This window comes from Excalfactoria chinensis, chromosome 3 (genome assembly GCF_039878825.1).
Source record: "Excalfactoria chinensis isolate bCotChi1 chromosome 3, bCotChi1.hap2, whole genome shotgun sequence".
Classification (NCBI taxonomy): domain Eukaryota; kingdom Metazoa; phylum Chordata; class Aves; order Galliformes; family Phasianidae; genus Excalfactoria; species Excalfactoria chinensis.
This window is the reverse complement of record NC_092827.1, coordinates 21,167,456-21,190,222: the sequence shown is the minus strand read 5'-3', so window position 1 is coordinate 21,190,222 and position 22,767 is coordinate 21,167,456. Positions and strand designations below refer to the sequence as shown.

General features: G+C 39.0%; 1 protein-coding gene across 1 annotated transcript in view; it reads right to left on the bottom strand.

Annotated features, from left to right (window-relative positions):
- Nucleotides 1-22,767, bottom strand: part of AGPAT5 (1-acylglycerol-3-phosphate O-acyltransferase 5) — a 55,358-nt gene that overhangs the window by 23,834 nt on the left and 8,757 nt on the right. The window contains exons 2-5 of the mRNA XM_072332802.1: nucleotides 15,473-15,542; nucleotides 15,153-15,268; nucleotides 9,979-10,068; nucleotides 1,694-1,784 (exon numbers count right to left, since the gene is read on the bottom strand). Coding sequence (XP_072188903.1) covers nucleotides 1,694-1,784; nucleotides 9,979-10,068; nucleotides 15,153-15,268; nucleotides 15,473-15,542 — 367 coding nt within the window. The remainder of the gene's footprint in view (nucleotides 1-1,693; nucleotides 1,785-9,978; nucleotides 10,069-15,152; nucleotides 15,269-15,472; nucleotides 15,543-22,767) is intronic.

The following is a 22,767-nucleotide window of genomic DNA, read 5'->3' as shown; positions in this document are numbered from 1 at the left end:
CTTGTGCTGGTGTCCCTGCTTGCAGTCAGCAGCTACGACCTTGGTGGCAATGGGACTACCAAGCAAAAGCCACAAGCCATGGCTGGCACTGCTGGGAGGGCTCTGGGGAGTAGCTGTCATCTCCTGCTGGCGATCACTCAGAGTTTCCTGTCCTTGGAGGTCCCTGACATACGTGGTCTGTGCCTTGTGGCTCCCAGCCATAAGGATATTTTGGTATGCAGCTTTTAGCGTCAGGCAGGCTGGCCATCCTGGCCGGGGATGCTCTAGTTCAAGTGAGTATCAATCTTCCCATTGAATTGCAGGGACAGTTCCCACCCTCTCCATATGAAAAAAAAGAGGAGAGTCTTTGTGAATGATCAAAACAACAGAATTCAGTAACAGGGAAAAGCAGATCAAGAGGATTCTATGCTAAACTAGAAGATGCTTCCTGTTTAGTAAGTACACGTATTTAGTGTTTTTAAAAGGAGTAACTCTTACAAAATAAAAGCAGACCAAACCTAAAGGCAAGTATTAGATGAAATAAACATGAAAGCACAAAGCAGGTTATCATTATTATAATTGTTCTTCAAACTGTAGATATATAATTCAGAGGTTTATTAAAATAATGACAGTGAGAGCCCTTTCTCTTCTCTGAAAAATAAGAGAGGAAAGAAACACCTCATATCCAACACCCCTTCTGAACTCTCAAAGAACCACCAACTAAATGAAACATTTGACTTTCATTTCCGACAGGAAGCTGAAGTGATGAATAAATACATTATGACTTCAGCTCTCTTCCACATACGCGCAAACAAATTCCATTCTTCCCAAGGAGGAGAAGAAAAGCATATATCCTTCTGGACAAGAACTAACAATGCTTAATAGCTTGATGATATCAACAGGCTGATTCACAGACTTCTGAATTCATTTCAGCATGTCACAGAAATGAATTTACCAGACCTATTTGTGAGACTTTGCTTACCTTCAGAATGCATTATTTCACTTTTCATCAACAGGAAAAAACAAAACCAGGAAATATGTTGACGGAACTGTTGGAGTTACAAGTTTATGTGTATTGTGCATATGCTGTGAGAAAAATAAAAAAGCTTGGGAACCTTTGCAAGACATTCCAAAGATGAAATAATTTCATCTGTGGTTATGGAGAAGATGCCACTGTTCACCGAGGCAATTACAGGATAAATTTCAACCAAGGAGGGGTAAGACTGGAAGGTGAATGAGGAACAAACACAAAAGAAACGGCAGTATACAGTAATTCAAGAGAAAGAGATGGAAGACTCTCCTTTAAGGCGCAACATTTCCTGTGCTGAATATCTTTTATGTCAATAACAACTCTAAATGGGATTATAACATCAAGCTAGACCCATCAGTGACTTGATCCAATGTAGGTTATTCCGATGTCCTTGAAGAGTAGGAAAAGGCGTGTTCATAACTGCATATCACTAAAAGCTAGAGAGAACTTTCTTGCGAATGAATACTCCTTTATAATATGAAATGCATAAAACATCCATATGCTAAGTATATTCATCTTACTCTGGTATGAGAAACATTGGCTTTTTTGAGTCTAACCTTTAAGTATCAAGCATGCAGGCTTAACAGTCCAGTTAAGGTGAGATCATCTTCGTATTATATAACATTTTATATAACATATGTTAACCCCATAATAAAAGAATGATATCAAGATCTTTTTGCTTACCTTCTTTTTCAGCAAATGATTGACTGTCAGCAATGACTTTTGGTATCTCTGGATTGTAACGAGTCCCCTCTGGAAAAATCACTAAATACATCTGTGGGATGAAAAAGCAAAGCAAAACAATAAGTTCTTATAAAGAATTCAAGTTGATTCCTTTTATAGAAATTACCAACACTTGACAAGTCCACATTGCATTTAGTTCACCCCTTAGGTGTGGAAAGTAAAAATAAGAATATTTGAACTAAAAATGTCTTAGCTCATTGTTTGGACTTCAAAATAATTTTCCTAGAATGTACATTGTAGGTGTCCAGATGATTTGGGAAGGAAGATAACAAGCATTATCAAAAGCAAGGAAGTCAGGAACAGCTGACATCAATAACAGTATTGTTTTTCTAAGTGGAATAAGAAGAGATATTCAGAAGTCCCAAAGTAATATTCGACTTGAAATACAACACCTGCCCTTTGACATGTCACAATGGATCTAAATTAAAAGTGTTTTGCTTTAATACAGATCTCACATCTAATCTTTCTTTATATTGTCTAAATTCAATGCCATTCATAATTTCAATTATTAGTATTCCTGATTATGATGGTTCTGATATGTGCCTTTACACTGTGCCTTTATCAAATGTATTATGAACCTAAAGCAATCGCTTAGCATAATTAGGTGAACTTTCAATTTGCTTTTGAAACAACAGAGATTTCCAACAGTCCCCCCTGCCTTGCCTTGCATCGCCTCCTACATACAAAAGTAGAATGAAGCAGTGCTTAATTGTGAAAATTTCATGCTGGTGGCTCATCTGCAGAAGAAAAGGCTACTGCCACAAACAGTAACTGATGGAACTGAACATAAAATAACATACACAATAAAATCATTCCTACTCTGCCTAGCCTGTTTAGTTTCTTTGTTATCTTTGCAGAAATGAGTCTCAAGAAACATTGGAAAGAAATGAGATACTGGATTTACAAAACAGTACAAGAAAGATTAGTAGAGTACACGAAGACCTTGACAAGTGAGAGAATGCATCACGAAATGAAGCACAGTAAAATAAAAGCTCAAAAGGGATAAACAGGACTATAATGTGCTTCTGGCCCACAAAATGTGTGTTGGTATTTTTTTGCACTTGATGATGGCAGAACAGTAAAAGAAAAGAATGAATGCAGAAAGAAAGGACCTAGAAAGCGAACTCTCCAGAATTACTGCAGAGAGGAAGGTGGAAATGCGCTAAAATGCAGAGAAGGAAAGAAATCTAGGAAATGAGCCAACTGGAGAGGTCAGTACAAGATCAAGAAAGAGGAAAATGCAGTACGTAGCTGTGAATCTAGCAGAGGAGAAAATAATTAAAATGGCAAAACCAGTATCAGCAGAGCGTGGTAAAGAGATGAGCTGCAAGACTTTCTGAATGGAGCTGGATGAAAGGCTGCACTCGTAACAGCATGTTTGCAGAGGAGGAGAACTGACAGACTGCAGAGACTGGTGAAGTCCAAGAATTTTTGAAGATCAGCAGAGAGCCAAGATGTATACAGATACTACAGGGGAAAAAACAAACACAAAAAGCAGCACCAACTAAATGAAAAAGCAACAACAAAAAGCAGCAAATGAAAATGGGTTTAAGAGGCACGGAGTTTGCATTTTATCCTAACATGACAGCAGCATAACCAGAGGGACAAACACAGGAGTTCTCAAAACAGTTAAAATTTGCACCTTCCTCAAGTCATGTACGCATGCATGTTGAAAATACTTAACTGGTAAATGAGAACTTTCCAGAATTAGCTGGAAAGCGCCTAATATTCAAACTAAGATGCACTTCTCTTTTCATAAAGGCACTTACATTCAAACCACATCATTTGGATTCTTAAAATAGAATATCAAGATGAAGATACTTTCTCCCTCATTACAACCTAAATGATCAGTTCCAAAGTGTAATATAGTGGTTATAATGTGAAAGTGAAGTGCACAGGATAAGAAAACCTTTTCTGGTATTGAGATCAGCACTTAAAAACATATGCACCACTAACAGCCTTCAAAAGCAGCAAATCAACCCTGAAAGCTGATTACACAACAGAGCACTGAATCTACTTATCCCAGCACTAGGTGCGTAATACAAAGCAGGGGAGAAATTGTGCTTTAATTACTCTCCTAAACCTTTTAAACACAAGCAGCTGAACAAGTTTGCTGACCAGAATCTGAAACCTCTGAATTAAAAGCACACTAACAAAACAAAGAAGTGCTTTGTGCTTGAATTTCAGCATACAGAAACCTAACATGCAAGCCATTAGGACTGTTTTACCTGAGTAAAATTCAGGAATGCTCACAGATGCCCTATTATATTCACAGACAGTGTTGCTTATGGTACTCTACTAGTGTACCCGGCCTACCAAAGTTAATTGCAACACTGGCTCCTCTCTTCTCCCAGCATGGGCAACAAAAGTTAAAACCTTAAGCACTATTTCCAGAGATTATAAGAACTACAAATCTCTAAGATTTTAATAACTAAATAAGCTCCCCTGAACTTGGATTAAGAAACTAAGAACTGCTGAATTGTAGGAGTGTTTTAATTGCCTAAATGCAGCTAAGGCCTTTTATTTATTATTATTATTATTTTGTTGTTGTTACAAAATGTTTCATTTAGAGCCATTAGAAAAAGACAAAAAAACCTTTGCATTATCACAGTCCCCAGTTCTTTGATAAACCAATTTTACACAAGCTAAATAGATCCCTCTGTTCAGAGGGAAGTTGCACACTTCATACCTCTTTCTGTATAACAGACACATGTCAGGATGTTACCTCAGATCAGTTCAAGTTTCAAAGAGTGGATTAGAATTCAGTTAGTAGAATGTTACTGACTTTGGTTCAAGCCGGGAAACCAGAAAAGAGGAACAGGTTACCTGAGGAGTCCCCAGTGTGAAGTCAGTAAATTTGTCCCTTATTCTATAAATGAAAGGAATGGATGACGACAACTGTTTTCACGTATACATCATCTCTGTTAATTTTCTCAGTGTTGTCAGTGTTTCCTAGCAGTGGCACAGAGGGGAGCAAAGCAGTGCTTATAGAGGGGAGGAAGCAGCTGAGGAAGTCCTTGAGACAGCACATAGTCAGAAAAGGACTCAGTGGGGCTGGAGGGAAAGAGGGCATGAAGCAAGACAAGTCCCCACAATACAGAACAAAGGCAGTCCTGTAAGCATACAGGGAGAAGAGATGCTAAAGAGAAAACTTGTCCACACACAAGGATTTGGAGGGTGTCATTGCAGGCAGCAGCTGCCACTCTGCAGAAGAACATAGGACAACAAGAAGGTGGTACTACTGACTGAAGATATCCTGCGTTTATGGCACTGTTTCCAAGAGCATGACATGAGAAAACAAATATTTTTTATTTAAAAATTTCCAAATCGTATTAAATCACGCTTTTCCTTAAATTTATTATTTTCATTATTGCATCCTGACAACTAGATGGATTTATATCTGAATCTATGCAGACTACTGCCTGAAAGATACACTTCTGATGAACTGAATGAGAAACATTAACACTCAGATCAATAACTGAGAAAGATATGGTATGAGAAAGCAAATCTGGCATAATTTGAACAAAATACAAAAGTCAATATAAGGAGAGCAAACAAAGACATCCAGAGTTTATATTGCCAGGGATATACAGAATAGGAAGCATATGATAAAATAATTACATTAAGTCTTATAACAGCTGTATTAGTGTATCTGTCCTCCTCAGGCTCCTGCTGTTTGGTTGGCATTGCTTCAGGTGACAAAGATTTATACTGTTGTCACATGAATGACAAAATCAAGATACACAGTAACTAGCTAAATACTGGCTGTACTGGCTAGATCACAGAATCAAAGAATTGCTTGGGGTGGAAGGGACCTCATGGATCATGAGGTTCCAACTCCCCTGCCATAGGCAGGGTTATCAGCCACTAGATCAAATACTAGATCAGATTGCCCAAGGCCCCATCCAGCCTGGCCTTAAACACCTTCAGGGATGGGGTATCCACCACCTCTGGGCAACCAGATACAGCATCTCACAAGGCAGATTTCCTTCTCTCCAGGTATGAGACACAAGGAATGTTTTCAAACTGCAATTTGAAGCTCAGAAGAGTCAACTTTCTTTATAAAACAGGCAGACTGAACATACAAAGTACCTGCTGGATAGATTGTTGCACTGAGAAATGCTTTTATCCTTTTACAACTCATTTGAAATCAACATTAACACAAAAGTGCCATTCAAACTCTCTCACAAGATGTTAGGCTGCAATTTGTTAACTATGAATCAGATTTTATGTCCTGTGAACACAGACATGGTTTTCAGGGAGCTTTCCCAATGAAAGGTCCAATAATGAGACACGTGTATATATAGTTACATTAGTTACATGATAAGTTGAGATGTAAAATAGTTTCAAGGAAGAAATTAGAAAATTTAGCAGCTGAAGACCTTACTATGAAAACACAAGAGGAGGAGAGCTTTGGGCTATCATCAGAGCTTAGTGTGCATCCAAACTAAAAGTGCACACCCTCTGGGAAGCAAGGTGGAACACAGGGGAGCAGCAGGACAGAAGGGGATGCTGAAGGCAGGCAGGTGGAATCTTAAATGAGGAAAATAGTGCCATGCATCCCATTCCCCAACATGAGATCAGCCACACTAGTCCAAGCCACCTGTGAATGTGAGAGCATAAGAGCCAGCCTTAATCCACCTCCAATTTAATTTTCATTATAGAAAAATCAAAAAGGAACCAAGTGAAAACAGGCAGTAAAACAGCAAAAGGGTTTGCTGTTCTAACTAGAGCACGAGGTTGGTTCCGTCTTCCTACACGTTAGGTTTCTTAATGGGGACAGAGATGGCTCCGGACAGACTGAACATTAATCATTTTGGATTCTTTTGTTTAAACTTTATGTGCAGAGAAATTGTAAATAAACAAGTTACCCTTAACACAGATTCCCTTCCATCTCTCTCTATTGGCAATTCTTCTCTTAGTGGCTGAAAGGCAAGATTTTCTCCAGCACTACATTGAAGGAAAAAACCTCCACCACGCATGCCTACAGCAATCAAGTGGTCGCATCAGCTCACTAAGCAGAGCAAAAGACTACTCTGAACTGCAGCATCTAGTGCATAAATTTTAACAGAAATTTAGAGTAGTACATTCATTATTTTCACATGAAGCCTGCAGCAATTTGTTCTTGTGCTGACTGGTTCAGGGCATACTTGTTTTACTGATTAAAATGTCTTCATTTTAAAAGCATTACAGTTGATGCGAATACCCCACTAAGTCAGAGCCAAAAAGTTTCTTCATGAAAAATGCACTAAGGACACAGGTTATCACATCTTCTCTCAGTAGTAATTGCAGGTTAAAGAGCATTTATGGCATCTACATCTAAATTCTCAGATAAAGTAGACTATAGATAGTTCAGTCTTCCCTCCTATGAGAGCTCAGTGGTCTGTCTTTATCCCCAGCATATGCAGTCATTTGTCTCAGTAAACAGGCATTTGGCAATGTCAGTTTTGTAAAGTGTAAGTGTCCCCTCCTATATGGTTTGACTGAAAGAGATTTAAAACAGTACACATTTTTACAGTGGTTAAACATTATTCTCTACTGTACGGCTACCCTGCATAATAGGAGGACAATAGCAGCAACCGCTTGGTAAGCACATACAGTTTTTGTGCCCTATTTCCAACTCCAAGGAATTTCCAGACATCCAAATTTCACCAAAAAAATCAAACATAGCCAAGTGGCCCCAAATTCACTTAGTGTTAGCTGCGACATGTTAGTTTTTCAATCCAAACACAACCAAAGAGTAAAAAGAAAGAAGATTCCAGGAAAAAAAGCCTTCTGGACTTACTTCATTTCTTAATCACTTGTAAATATCATCCACCACGAAAAGTAGAACCCACAGTGGGAGCAGCTTTAAAGAAAAGCTTTATGCTTCAACCTCCCTTTACACTGCAACTCATGCATTATTCTTGAGTCAGTGTATAGCACAGGAGCATCACTGAACAGTACTTCCAGGTTAATTCATGCAGAATTAGATGAGTTTCTAGACATGTGTTCCTAAGACTGCATAAAAAAATAAAAAATCCAAATGGTTCTATAAAGCAGAGTGATTTAATGCAGAATTTAAATCAAAGCTTATCGCAACCAAAATGTTATTATTACAACAACCCCCTGTATTTTAGTGGATGCAGAGGGAAGTCAGAAAACCAGGCTCAACTAAAAGCTGCTTTTTTAGCTAGCAAGAAATCAATGGGTCTCTGTGGGAAAACACCCTGCCAGGAGATTCCATCCAGACAAACCAAAGCAAACCGAACCAGTGCTCTGCTTAGGGGAATGTCTTCAAGTACATTTCATAGATCTTTCTGCTTGTCTTTGTTTATCCAATTACGCTGCAAATTTTACAGGAAGCAGAATCTTCGCCACTTACATACAGAAAATAACAACGTAATGCAATATTTCCATCATTCCAAAACTCTCCTGGGTAATGCAGGCACAATTTACTGCTATTGAATATGGCCATCTTTTCTCTACAGACATTAATAGATGGATGTCTAAATGTGCCTATGCTTCATACCAGTTAAGCAACCGCCAACAAACTCTGGAACAGAAAATGCATTCTCAGGGAGATTCTTGAGCTAACAGTCCCAGAGAACACAGTGAGGCATGCTAACAGGAAGAGCAAACATACTATTCAAAGAAATTACACACTTTAAAAGAGTGTTTCACGAAGATGCGATGAACAACAACTACTATGTTCATCTTTAAAGTAATGAATAAAATTATATTAAAATGTTTAAGCTACTTTCCATCCTAAATTTCTATTTTCCACTAGCAAAAACATTTTAAAAATACTAACAAATTCAAACCATTTATTAACTATAGAATACGATGTCACAAAGGTAAAATTCAATAGAGAAATCATCTTGTGTATGTGACTGAAACCAGAATCTGGACCTTATCAACACAAAATGCATGCTCCAGTAAAGAATTACAGCATCCTTCCAGAAAGGTCTTTATAGAAAGACCAAAACTCTATTTGTCTGCTGTACACTGTGCTACAGAAGACACACATTGTTTGCCGGTGTGCTGGGAAGAGTTGCTCCCCTTGAAGGGAGCACGTGGAATACGTGTACATGTGGAACTCAACTAAAATGATGTCATTTCATGTCAGCCAAAAACAGCTGTGGTGAGGTATATCTTCTCAAAACTGGAAATAGATTCACTTAATTAAAAACAAACAAGAAAAAAACAACAACCATGCTAAATCTTAGTTCAAGACAGTGCTCAAATTCATTTTATCTTAAACAGGGAAGCTTTACTTATTTAAAGCAGTCAATAAGTATATGAACGGTTTATTTGTCCAACACAGACACGTCCACACACAAACACATTATCTCCAGCAAAAAAGAGTATTAAGACAGTCACGACAATCAATATGCTCCTTTCACCCAGGCTTCAGCCTTAAGACATTGACCATGTAGTATCTGGAGTGGAAAGTCCTAATTGTTTTATATAAAATGAAAGTGTAACTGTTCTATATCAAGACTGCCTGAGTTGGTTTTCATAAGTCTAGCCAAAAAGGCAAAAAACATTTTAAAGCACAGCAAGTAATGGAAACGAAACACACTGATTCTAACCACTGAGCCACAAACCATAAAGAGAGTCATGAGAAAAGTCACTTGGCACTAGCAATCATTCTTCAAATAGAAAATTATTGCGAGCTGTTTTTTTTCCAATTTTGATTGTTTTTTCTTCATCCTGCAAGCGTAGCAGTCAAAGTTGCTCAGTTCCAAGATGTCACTGTCACCAGCAGTGGATTGACCATGGGGATGACTAATTAAGATTTGGATGACTAATTAAGAATACTTCTTGACTCTCAGAAGGATAAACAACTGGTACTCTATAGAAATGTTAGTTTCTGACAAGGAACAACGCAGTAGTCAAAATGTTGTCTTTTGAAACATGGGGAACACTGGAAATGGTTGCCAAAAAGTTACATCAGCAGTTAGTAAGTGTCCTAATATTCATCCAAATCCCCCCCGTCCTCCACAGACAGAATGAAAGAGTTCCTATCACTCATAAGAGGACTAGCCTAATTTCCAGCAGTTGCATTAGGGAGTTGACTCTAATCACAAAACATAACTGTAGAAATACAGAAAAATCCAAATCCATGACTGCTCTCTTATGGATGGGGGATATGAAGCATGAGCTCATTTCTCCAATGAGCCTTTGACACTAAAAAGGTCAATGAAATGATGAGAGGAGGGGAAAGAAAGGTATAATCTTACCGGAGTCTCAGCTTTCATCTGGGCCCGCAACTTCCCTCTCATTTCTTTTTCATTGAATTTGGCACTTCTTTTCACATAGACTCCTCCGTGCTAGTAGAGAAAAAAAAATAAAAAGGATTAAATATTTAAACAGTTTAATGTGGAATATTTGATAAAAGAGCAAAGAAGATGACTGTAACATTCACCCTTATGACTCATGCTATACATTGCCCACAAGAAATTTTCTACTAGGATGAAAGCACTTAGAACTGTATTTGCATGCAAGTAAGTTCTACAAAATCTGTTTATATAAAGATCAGATCCACAAAGAATATTGTAAGATACTTGAAGTGTCTTGTTTAAAGGTGCTAAATAATTGAGTGGAAGACAGCAATGGAATTGACCACAGACAAGCTCCTTAGCTTGTAGATCATGGGAAATCACACAACAGAATTCACTCACAAGTAGTTATAAGCTAACCTATTCAATGTTATGCGCCTCCCCTTAAGCAGTGACTACTGCAAATACTGGAGTTACATGTACTATACCTATACATACAAAAATTAGCACTATAGTAACTATCATGGGTCATGAAAATGTCTTCATATACTTTTACTAGAAAACTAAACCTTTAATAAAGAAGTTAAATACCAAGATAAAAACAGAATAAGGGAAAAGACTCTATAAAAGTATTATTACTTCCAACCATTACAAGAAGTTAGACCGTTTCCTGGAAAAGATCCATTTTATAACTTACTCCACACAGTTTATCACAAAAACTTCAATAAAAGGATGATGATAAAGCACACACTCACACACAAGTATTATAAAGAAATTAAATCTGCTTCATCGTATCTCTCCCTTCCATAACTTCGCTTTATATACAGCCTATGTCAAGTTGTAAACAAATGTGCTTCAAAATTAACAACTGATGCAATTAATTAAAAAGAAAAAGAAAAAAGGCAAGAAAAAATATCTTCCAAATAACAATTTCATTTTTAAATGCCATCTTCTTAAGGGATTTTCTACCTCATTCCCTAACTCAATCATACCCTTCTCTGCCTGCCCTTACTGTTGGCACTAGGATTTGTCAGATAATTTCTGTTTATTTGTGGTTTTATATAGCACTAATTGAAAGGAGACAATAAGAACTTCGACGTGCTGAACCTCAATCTCAGGAGAAGATACAGTATGTTGTAGAAACTATATTGTTGTGGTGGGTGCAGATGTTGGGGTGAGGTATAATCTAATTGGTGTGGCATGGGCAGGACTAAAACTGGAGGGCTGAAGGAGACAGCCAGAAGAGAAGGCTATGTGAAATTCTTTGCTTTTCATGGTGTGGAGAGATGGCTGTGCAACTGCTCAGCTAGCGATATTTGATGAGACATTCGACATACACTGCCCTCCAAAGTATGCAGTGAAAAGGAAAAAGTCAACTGTGCATTAGCTCCAATATTAAATACTTTGTATTAGTGCCTGTGCTTCCCTCTATGGTGCAGCAGTCAGCTGCAATGCTTCGTTGTGTGGCTCTGGCTGGCAGGAGATCAGAACTACAGAGGAAACAGAATGCCCAGTCTGCCAAGCTGGGGCTTAAGCAGGATGGTGCACCACACCAGCCCCAGCACGTGAGCAGTTTACCAGCATCAGACAGATTACAGCATGAACAGAAAAATCTTCCATCAGCTGTGCAGCAAACACATGCACGTGCTATCTACACACTTCACATGTAGGGCTGTTTTTAATATCTGACAGCAATAAAGTGCAACAGAAGTCTTGTTTTGGAAAGTGACAGCATGACAACTGCTCTGATGAAGGGCAAACTCAGTGTGGTATGAGAAATGAAGCATCTACTATACAAGACTTCCATATAATCTGTAAGACACCACTCTGAGTGAGCTCAGTTTTCAGCTATCTCTAGCACTGACAACAGTCATCTCTCGTTTATCAAAGTCTACCCTTACTTAGCAAATCACTGACCAGCTGAACCACCTTTTCCTTACTTTAAGATCAGTGAACATGCAGAAACCAAGTTACTGCTGCACAGTTTCTCAGGGACACCACAACACCAATGACAAACCCAGCATCCCCACCTCCGATTTCTTTCTTGCTCAGAAATAGTCTTGCACTTCCCATGTACATGTAAGTACACAGACACTGGACGTATGAACAGACAAAAGTTCCCACTGTAAGGCCACCCCTCAATGCACATAACCCAACCAGAAAAATGTCACTTCCCTTACGGCACGGAGATACAAAGCCAAAGAGGCAACATGCCACACTAGCTAAATAATTGGCTAAAAAACAACCAGAAAGTGTACGTGAGCTGATGCTGAACAACATAAAGGACCTACTTCCTCTGTCAAAGAGTCAAGCAAAAACTTTCAGAGATCAAAAATATTTATCAAAGTTATGTCCCAGCTTCACCAGGTGGCATAAGATGAATAGAAGCTAGCTGCGTTTTGGTGGGGAAAGATAGGGCAAAACAAATTTTAGGTCCATCCAAAAATAATAAAGTTAGTTTTATGAAATCTCACTGCCTAATAAATCAAACTCGGAACACAACAGGTTAATTAAGTAGTTCCTTTCTCTTTGTTGCTATGAGATATCTGCCTTCAAAGAAGAATGTCAGTTATGTGACTGTATACAGCTCGAATTCCCCGATTTGTATTGCATTTCCTTTGCAGTAAGAGATCAAATATATGAATGCTTTTCAAAACACGTTTCTGGAAGTATTGTTTTTCAGTTTTTAATTTTTTTCCGCTGTACTTTAAAAGCCCCTCTCTTGGTCAACAATGGATTATGTTTACAAATATACTTCCTTTGTGCCTGAATTTCACTCTCCTGGACATCCAGACCACGTTTATTTCCAAACAGGATGTTTACCTGAGGCAGGGAATATGAATTCTGTGAGCATGTCGTAATTATGCGGCTCTGGAAACTTTTAGTGGAGTGTAAGTGACATCACTGACAGAACATCAACAGGAAGGGCAGGAAGTGTTTTATGTTTTTGCACTGTTTGGTGTGATAAAAACAATAAAAATACCTATTAGCGTGTGCTGCAGTCCTGCTGCATCCCGTATCCGCAACCTAAACACATGCATCACCATTGTCAGTAAGCAGCCTTTCATTTATGTCAATGAATTACATTTATACATACTTTTAATTATCTATCCACACAGATAAAAGTATATCCACCACTACGCCTCATAGTAGCTACATGTTTTTGAGGAATATGAAACTGAATAGGTTTACTTAATATATTTTAATTAAAAGTGTAGCTCACGTACAGATTAATTTCCACAGGAACCTTCTTTTAACAGTCAGTACAGCAGACAGGAAACTGAGCACCGGATATTCCACAAAGCAGTAGTCATTTTCCAAAATTTGGGAAAAAAAAAAATAAAAATTGGACACCTAGCGAAAGCAGATGGAATAGATATCCTGCCCTGTAATTTAATTAATCAGACTTAAATCATCACCAATGTAATGACTACAGGCAAATAGAAACAGCATGTAGCATACCGGTCATAACCCCTTTTAGTGGAATCAGAATGTAGAGACCTGGAGTCATTGGTGGGGACAAGAATGAGGTCTACTCAGAAAGTAATGCCTTCTGTTTTACTCTGTTGGCCCATGATGTCAGGGGCGGACACTGGTGGTATGGCAGTAGAGGCTGAACCTTCCCCCCAGTATTCCATTACATGTTGTTGCCATATGACAGATGGCAGCAGAGGGGCAGACTTACAAAACGGTGTCTGACACGGAAGTGCGTATGAAGCAAAGGTGTGCTACTGAGTTCCTCCATGTGGAAACAATGGCACCGTGCACTGACATTCTCTGACACTTATTGAGTGTTTACGGCGATCAAACAGTAGATGTGAGTACAATGAGATGGTGGATGTGGCAATGGACTGTGATGTTTTGCACTTATTTAAGGGACTGGGAGAGCAATTCTTATACCGGTAAAAACAAATCACAAATGGTTTTATTTTTTCTGCAGCATTATTTTTTTCTAAACAGTACAATTTCAGAGAAAAGGATGGCAAGTACGCATGCTTCAGCCTAGCTTTACAGCTCACTCATCCAGAGGACAACAAAGACATTCCATTTTCAGGCTGAAAACAACACTGATTGAACATGGATCTATAGGTACCTTGGGGAACACTTGAGTTGCTTACACACTGAACAGAAAGCAGGAACCTCAACAGTATCTGTACTCTAAAATAAAACAGTGAGATAGTTCACTCCCTAGCAATGGGCATTTTAGGTGACATGATCCATAGCTCTGAACCTCTGTAGGCACTTAAACCAAACGAAAGCAACACCTAATCAGATTACTAGGAAAGGCCACTGTTTAAGGTACTTCCTACTTCGCAGCACACTAAATTAGGCAGTTCATGGATTTGAGCCTCCCCTCATCCAACAGCCTCTAAATCCGATCCAAACTGCACTAGCTTTTTGAAGGCAAAATACGAGTCAATCAATAACAGCTGTAGCTGATGCCAGCAAAGGACTGCTCTGCCTCCTTCCCTCTTGCCACTGGTGGCTGTATGCTCAACTGTTTTCCCCCCTTTTGCTGCTCTAGAAATCAATTGTTTTGACTTGACTTTCAGATGCAAGAGTGAGGGTGCTGAGACATAGACAGGAACACACAGCCAAAAACAAAAGAGAGCAAAGCTTGCAAACTGCACAGAAGCTCACAACAAGATTGGCTCTGGTCAAGCATACAACACCAATTCTGGGCATTTCATGTTTGCTATACAGTTTATAAGGGAAAGTTGTTCTATTTTGAATTTAGACTAAAAATGTCAAACGCTATCAACGATACATTCCTCAGTAACACAGAGAGGTAAGTCACCTACTCTTCACATTTTTCTTTACAAACTAGTAAGTTGATCACTCCAAAAGTAATGCCTTCTATTTATTTCCATGGAAACAGATGTACAATAATATTTCTTGACAGTAAATTCTCAGCTACAAAACACTGTTTTTCAACAGTCACCAACATTAGCTATATTAAGGCCCCCTTTTTATGTTGTGTTAAAACCAATCACACTGAGTGAAATAAGCTACTTTCACATTCAAGTAACAAGCATTAACTCAGAACTCCATCTTCCCAACACAAAATAAACAGAAGGGAAGTACATCATATATATTTGACCCACACGGAGCAAAGAAGAAGTGAGTAGGCTTACCTGTGAAAAATACCACCCGTACAATGGAAGCCACTTTAATCCATCTTTCAAAACATATCGGACATGCCCAAGTGCATTCTGCCTAATTGCCAACATGTCTGCAATAATCCAATCAACTGCAAAGACAAAAGTCCAGAATGTTTAGTTAAACTAGTTTTGCACCTGCCACTGATGAAAGAAAAAGCACGTTTTGTACAAAGAAATGTCACTACAGGCTTATGTGCTAGAAGTTCTAATGGAAAGCTCATTTAAGCAAGGCTGGAAAGAGACACAGCAAACAGATGAGCAGATTGATAAAAATGTTACGAAAAAATACAAACCTGTACACTGATGATTTGATAAATATATTATATTTTCTTTATTTTTTGGCAAATCCCCATAGATTATTACCTAAAAAATAAAAAATGAAGCATTACTTCATTGTTTATAGTTACTGTATTAGTCAGTGATAAGAGCGAATGAGGTAATTACCTATTTTCTAATAAAACTGCCAGCTAGCAACATTAATCCCATTAATTTATCAGAATCCATCATGCATACAATCTACTTATCAACAGGGAAGTTAATGCTAATTAATTAGCACACAAAAAGCTTATTCTGTTCTTATGATTTAGCCCTAGAATGGGATTCATGGAAGCCAGCTTACATCCACAAGATCCCTAACGCAATTAAAGGTAAAAGCAACCTTTGGACATGCATTAAAACATTGTTTAAGTTCATGAATCTAACATACATCACACGCTTCATCCAGACACACACTTATGAGCTCACTTAAATTTACAGCTGTAAGATTTCCTGAACCAGATAAATTAAAAAAAAATCTCAACCATTTGCCCCAATTTCAACCATCAAGAGCAAGAAAAAAATAAATAAATAAAAATCACAAGATGGGAGGGGGAAGGAGGGTGGGAATGTCTTTAAGTTGGGCTTTATTATAATTTTGTAATGTTTTTCTCCATTACTTTTAATATTTGCTTTTTAACCTTGCAGTTTTTCTCCCAAGTATTTATTAACAGGACAACCTCCTGAGAGCATGATTAAACGCAAGATGCAGAATTAGTAATCCAAGCAGCTTTTAAAGAGGATAAACTCAGGTTTATTTCACATATATAAAATGAATGAAACCATTTCAGTTCTCACATGAAGAATGTCTATAGCGGTATATTATATATACTTTCGTTATCTTACACTTCAGGTAGAATCACCCTCCCCCCCCCAATACTAATAGGCTGTGTTCTTTGTTTCTAGAAATTAGCTGTATTAAATACAAATTCTTCTTTGACAGGACAGCAGTCACCAAAACAAAAGCACTACTTGGAAGTTTTACCCACATATCACCATCAGTTACACAGCGTGGACTGTCTGGATACTTCATCAAGAAGATGCATCTAATATCCAGAACTTGATCAAAATTATTTAGAGTGCCAGATCTCATATTCATCTTTACAGCATGTCTATAAGCACCTCTGAAAAATCTGCCTGCATCTCAGTTAACCTGTTACACCAAACTGATAATTTTTTTGTATTGTAACACTATACAAACATCCCACCAAAATCTGTGTTTACATTCACAGTGTTACTTATCTGCAAATACAACTGCACTGTTAACCAAATTTGTTTTCAAGACAAGAAATCACATATTGGCAAATGGAGACATTCAGTAAATATGTGAACAAGAGATCGTCCAACGTACAGTAAAAAGAACGTTACTTATTTGAACTTAGAGGAAAAGGTCTGATACAACAGATCACCACAACTGTCGGTCCTGAATGCTATCTGTGCGTTATAAAAGGTAAGGAAATATGAACAAGAGGAAAACAAAATCTGCCCTTGACACTCTATCCCACAGAAGAAAACAAAACAGGGTTTGAAATACATAATTCATTATCTCAACTTTTAAGAATTTCTGCTTTTAGTGCATAAAATCAAAATTCCAGTGTAATCAGCACCACAATTCAAAGCACTCACTTGTGACTACTGCATTAGTAAAAACAAATATAATGGATTGCATCTGCCAAATATAACAGTTAATCTGTATTACTTTTTATTTCAATAGGATTGGATGTAGTTCACTTTTTAATCCCAGAGGAACACCCTCTCATTGTTACTGTAAGTAGATTTCTGTGTACAACATACAGCCTTACCGTAACAGCCAAAACATGTTTATCTGTAATGAACCAACATCTTGTAACTGAGATAAAGCGTACAGCCATATGACTGCACAGAACTAAAAAAGCACTCTTTATAATTAGTTCTCATTAAAGACAAGAAATGATATTCCAGAGTGAAGGAAGGAGTGAGAAACTCTGAAAATTCTATTTTGCTTGCTCAACTGGCTCAGCCTAGGAGAATTCAATAGCTTTAACTGCACCATCACTCATTTCAGCAATCTCAAGTAAAGGTTTCTACAGTTCACTAGAAGCCAGCAAACAGCTATTCACAGATTAGATGTTCATGGCCAGGAAATGAGGGCTACAAACTACATGATATATACTACAATCAGACAGGAGCGGCACCTTCCAGCCTTTATTGCCTCAAGATTTCTTGAGCTCTCACAAGATACTCCCGCTCTGCAGGCAGCCAAACCGCATTCCATCTGAGAAGCTGCTGCTTCTCGAATTTTCATAATAAATCATGAAAAGCATTGAATCCTGCAGAAAAGTTCTCCTCTTCCCTTTAAAATGATGTCTGAAGAATTCATCTGCCTGGGGATAAGCAGGGGAGAAATCCCTTCAGAGCAAGCCTTCGATTTCTGTGAATCCAAAACCATTAGATGAATCGGAGTACCTAGTAAAAATTATAGCTGAAGAACCCAACACAAAACTCTTCTTCATGGTCTGCAGAAAAAAAAAAAAACAGCTGAATTTGTGCTATTCCTTCCAGCAATGTCTCCATAGAATTCCCTGCTGCTACAGACCACGCAATAGTAACCAATCTGGGGAACAAACACAGTGAAGGCAAGCATTTGAGTGCTTTACGAAATGGAAAAACAAGTGTTCATGGTGCCAGGTTATGCACATGTCCCTTCTGAAGCAACCTGAAGAGTTCAAAATAGTGGTTGTCCAAGAAGTGCAGGAGGTGTGAACACTTGCAGACACTAGTTGGCCAGCACCAGGTAAGAGGCACAGGATGTGGTTGGGAGGCAGCTTCCAGTTCCAGGAGAATCTAACACATTGCATTCAAGATATTTTATGCAAGCTCTCCAAATGACAACAGCATAAATACATACACATTCCACATACTTATCAGTTTGAGAGACTGAGAAGGTAAATGTGTTGTCACAATGAAGCAAGTAAGGCACCCATTTGTTTGAATAGATTGTTACTGCTGGTATGGGTCTTTCTCATTCATTTATGTAGCAGCACCATCAAATCCAATTCAGACTGGGTTCAGATAAAAGAAAGTGGATATTAATGGGTTCCCTTCCATAAAAGGGCCAAGATTCCAATATCCATATGCTTAGCAGGCACAAAGCACATCTTGGAGGCGTCAAGATAGAGGAGGCCACAAGTTCCCCTACAAAAGAAACTTATCGCTGATCCAGGCACACAAATAGAGGCTCCTGGTTGATCTGGTAACCCAGCTTCTGTGTACATAGCAGCCTCTGCTTCTTCTAGTGCAATTTATTCTGCACATGTGTGGTAGCTTGCATAGCTATGCAAAGCAGCCCTGTATGGAAGCCACACATCAACACTCTGTAATTTGCAAAAGGCTTCACAGCAACAAGGCGGACACCTCTGAATTAGGCTTCTATTTCTTGTTTAGGAAGCCTGCACACATCAAAGGAAATTAAATAGATCATTTAATCACATCCTAGATACACTGGCTCAGTAAACTGGGCCATGGCAATCTAATTCAAGAGACAAAAGTAATCACGCTATCAGAAGTCCTGCATGCAGGCCAACTGGTGACCACAAGAAACTCCAAGCAGAGAGATTACCTTAAGATGATAATTGGATGTGGTCAGTCATGTGAGCAGGTCAGGAGCTGACCTATACACAGACCTGGCACCTCTGCTTCAATGGCAGGAAGGCAACACAGCTGGCTATTGGTAAAAATGCAGGCCAGCTCCTGACATCCCATCACCTCCCCTTCTCCCTGTTCATGGAAATCAGGTATGAACTGTAGAACAATGCTCACTTCTTCACTACTTTTTCAATAACAAAAGGGATGTGCGCTGGGGCATGTTGCAGCAAAAAAGGTGGAGTGTTCAGAATGGTCAAACACAAAGGCAACGCTGACTGGAAAGATGAATAAAAGCAGAGATACAGTAACAGAACATTCCTTCCCTCTCTTAGAGGAAGACAAGAGAAACAGAACACTGCAGAAATCCAACACTTCATTTAAAACAGCCATATAAACCCTACGCATTCAGCTTTGCTCCCCTTAAAACACACAATTCTCTCCATTTCCCTGTTTCTGCCTGACTACTTTTAGAACTTGGACTGCAAGCTCTTCAGAACAAGAGCTTCTTTGTTAGCTGTGCACTGCTACAACTGGAGTGCTTATTAAAATAATTGGTATCCTAGGATGCATTTTGCATCTTTTTGGCAAAGAGACTGGACATAATTTCGTGGCATAAGGGTGGAGTTTGCATCAACAAATCTCCAAAGGAATGTCTAGATATGGCTCTAAAGTCAATGCACAACCCCAGGCAAGCTGACTTCTGCAGCACTGCTGTTGAGGCAAGAGAGCTACTGTAACAGTATTGCATTGAACTTTAATACTGCAGGTATCATGTGGGAAGTTGTTTAAATTCCCATTTCTCCTAAAATTCTGCCTGGTGACACAACCGGCTGTTTTGAACTTATCAACAAAGCATCTCAGATCACGAAAACCTATTTGTCCTGATTGACAAGAAGCAGGCTCAAGGCAGGACACAACTGGGGGCCCCTCCTTGATGCCACAGATTTCACAAGTTTCCAGATGCCCTACTACAAGTATTTGAAAACGGTTATCTTTCCCCACAGGAGACAGGTAAGCACTTTTATTCTCATCTAACAAATACACCTATTTCTACACCACAAAGGTATGAAACTTCCCCCAAGCATCAAACAGGATGGTTCCAGCATTTTACAGCCTCATAATGCTGCAAAATTACTTTTAAATAATATTTTTCTTAAAAATCCTTTTAGATCACATACAGTTTTCCAGGAATTGTCATATTATCACTACACTTCATAAGCTCTATAGTCATAGAGACCATCTGTTAATACAAAATTGCACAAGAGTGAGGTCAACTGCTCAGGCTCTGCACCAAACCAGGGGGGGGGAAATACTGGTGCTCAGTGGACAGCTGGACTAAATGACCCTGGAAGTCTCTTTCAATCTTGATGATTCCTTGAATCAAATCATGAAAACATTAAATATTTTTAATAAATTAATAATCAAGAAAAGTAAAAGTTCATAATCACGTGCATTCTACTGCTTCTTTGTATCATAGTATCATAGTATCATGCGAGTTGGAAGGGACCTTAGAGATCATCGAGTCCGACTCCCAGGTTTCGAGCCCCCTGTGTAGCGAAGCGCCACTTCTACCCCCTGCGCCAGAGGGGGGATTCGAACACAGGAAAGCCTTTCAAATAGTTAGGTTCTAAGAAATAAGTTCCCTAATTTTCTAGTTAGTTATACAGTAAATCACTTAATTTTCACAGTAGTCAGTCAGTAGTTGGTAGCTTCATTGCCAGCACTGTACCACAGTAAACCAAGCAACATTCCAACATAGAAAAAAGCCCACAGTCCTGTAAGATGAATGAAGCATTTATTATAGATGAGCACTATCATTCATTTAACTGGACTAGTTTTGTTAGTAATTCCTGCTTGCCTGGATCTTCTACATATGCTACACAGAGGACTGAGACATTAAAGACCTCTATGGAAGCATTATCTGCCTGTTTTTATAGCCTTCCCCAAAGCCTCATCTAGTGATTTACAACAGAACGCGACAATTTTATTCACAGATATATTTCCAATCTGACCAAAAGATTAATTTCAGAGGGAACAAGCTGTCACAATCAAAGTATGTCGGGGCAATTTCAGTTTGTATTTACTTAAACAATGATCCTCAATTACACAGATTCAGATACGGAACATAACCCAGAAACAGGAGCTCTTGGCTTCTGGTGTAGCTCAGTGCTGCAGAATGGGATTCACAATGCTGCACTACTGAGCCTGCCAGCTTTGAATTGCCAGGATATAGGCCACTGAAAACAGATGCAGATCTTAAATCCCATCCTGCCCTAAAACACTGCTCAGTGCTTTCAAAAGGTTCATCTGAGGACGGGGGATTCTCTCCTCTGAGAACACACCAATAAATGCAGCTTTTCAAAGAAGTGTATGTCTAAAGAACTGAACTGCTGCAGTGCATCAGTACAGCCTGTGCTCATTAACTCATTAAGCTGAAGAGAGGTACCACCATTTCTTTATTTTTTCTTTTATTAAATAGAAAAAAAGAGCTCAAACTGTTTCCAAGGTTCCCAGCCCTACTAGTATACATTCAATACCATCTGAAAGTGCTCTTTTACTGCACATTTTTCAGACACGTATAACATATGTGATGTGAAAAGAGATTATTAATAAACTGAGAGTTCCACAGGAGGGTTTTTCTGAACATCTGGCACCTCAGTATGATGCAAAGCCTGCACATGCTTTCCAGCACAAGAGTGGAAGGAAGTTTCATGTGTTTCGTTATAAGAGAATGACATTCTCATGCAATCCTTAGGCATCTCTGAAGAATTTTTCCTCAGATTTTTGTCATTTCCTTAAAAGAAAGGAAAAAATGACCCACAGTCAATGTAACTATTGTTCACTTTGCTACTCTCCTGTGGTGAAAAGTACATAATGTCTTCCCCCACAATTAAAAAATTACAGTGCCTTGGTACATCAAGCACATTCTGAAAACTTAATCATTTGGCATCTCGTATCAGCAAGAAACCTTGGGCAGTGATGTTACTCACAGTGTTCCTCCAGCTACAGCTTTTAATAATGGGTTCTCTGCTTTTAAATGTGAAGGGCTCCAAGAAAAGTTCATTAAATCCTTACCTGTAAAACTCGTACAAGTGAGCACACCAAGTACAGACTGAACCGGTACAACATTATCAGTGAGTCCACATGCATGGGGAAGATGAAGAAAACTCTACTTTCTCTGGAATAAGCCCTTCCATACATTTTTTTTCATACACCAGTACAGGCTGGGGGAAGACCTGCTGGAGAGGAGCTCTGCTGAGAGGGACCTGGGCGTCCTGGTGGACGACAGGTTGGCCATGAGCCAGCAGTGTGCCCTTGTAGCCAAAAAGGCCAATGGCATACTGGGGTGCATTAAAAAGAGCGTGGCCAGCAGGTCAAGGGAGGTGATCCTCCCCCTCTACTCTGCCCTGGTGAGGCCTCATCTGGAATAATGTGTCCAGTTCTGGGCTCCCCAGTACAAAAAAGACAGGGATCTCTTGGAAAGAGTCCAGCGGAGGGCCACAAAGATGGTGAAGGGCCTGGACCATCTCCCCTATGAGGAGAGACTTAGGGAACTGGGTCTGTTTAGCCTTGAGAAAAGAAGGCTGAGAGGGGACTTGATCCAGGTTTATAAATACCTGAAGTGTGGGAGCCATAGTGGCGAGGCTGG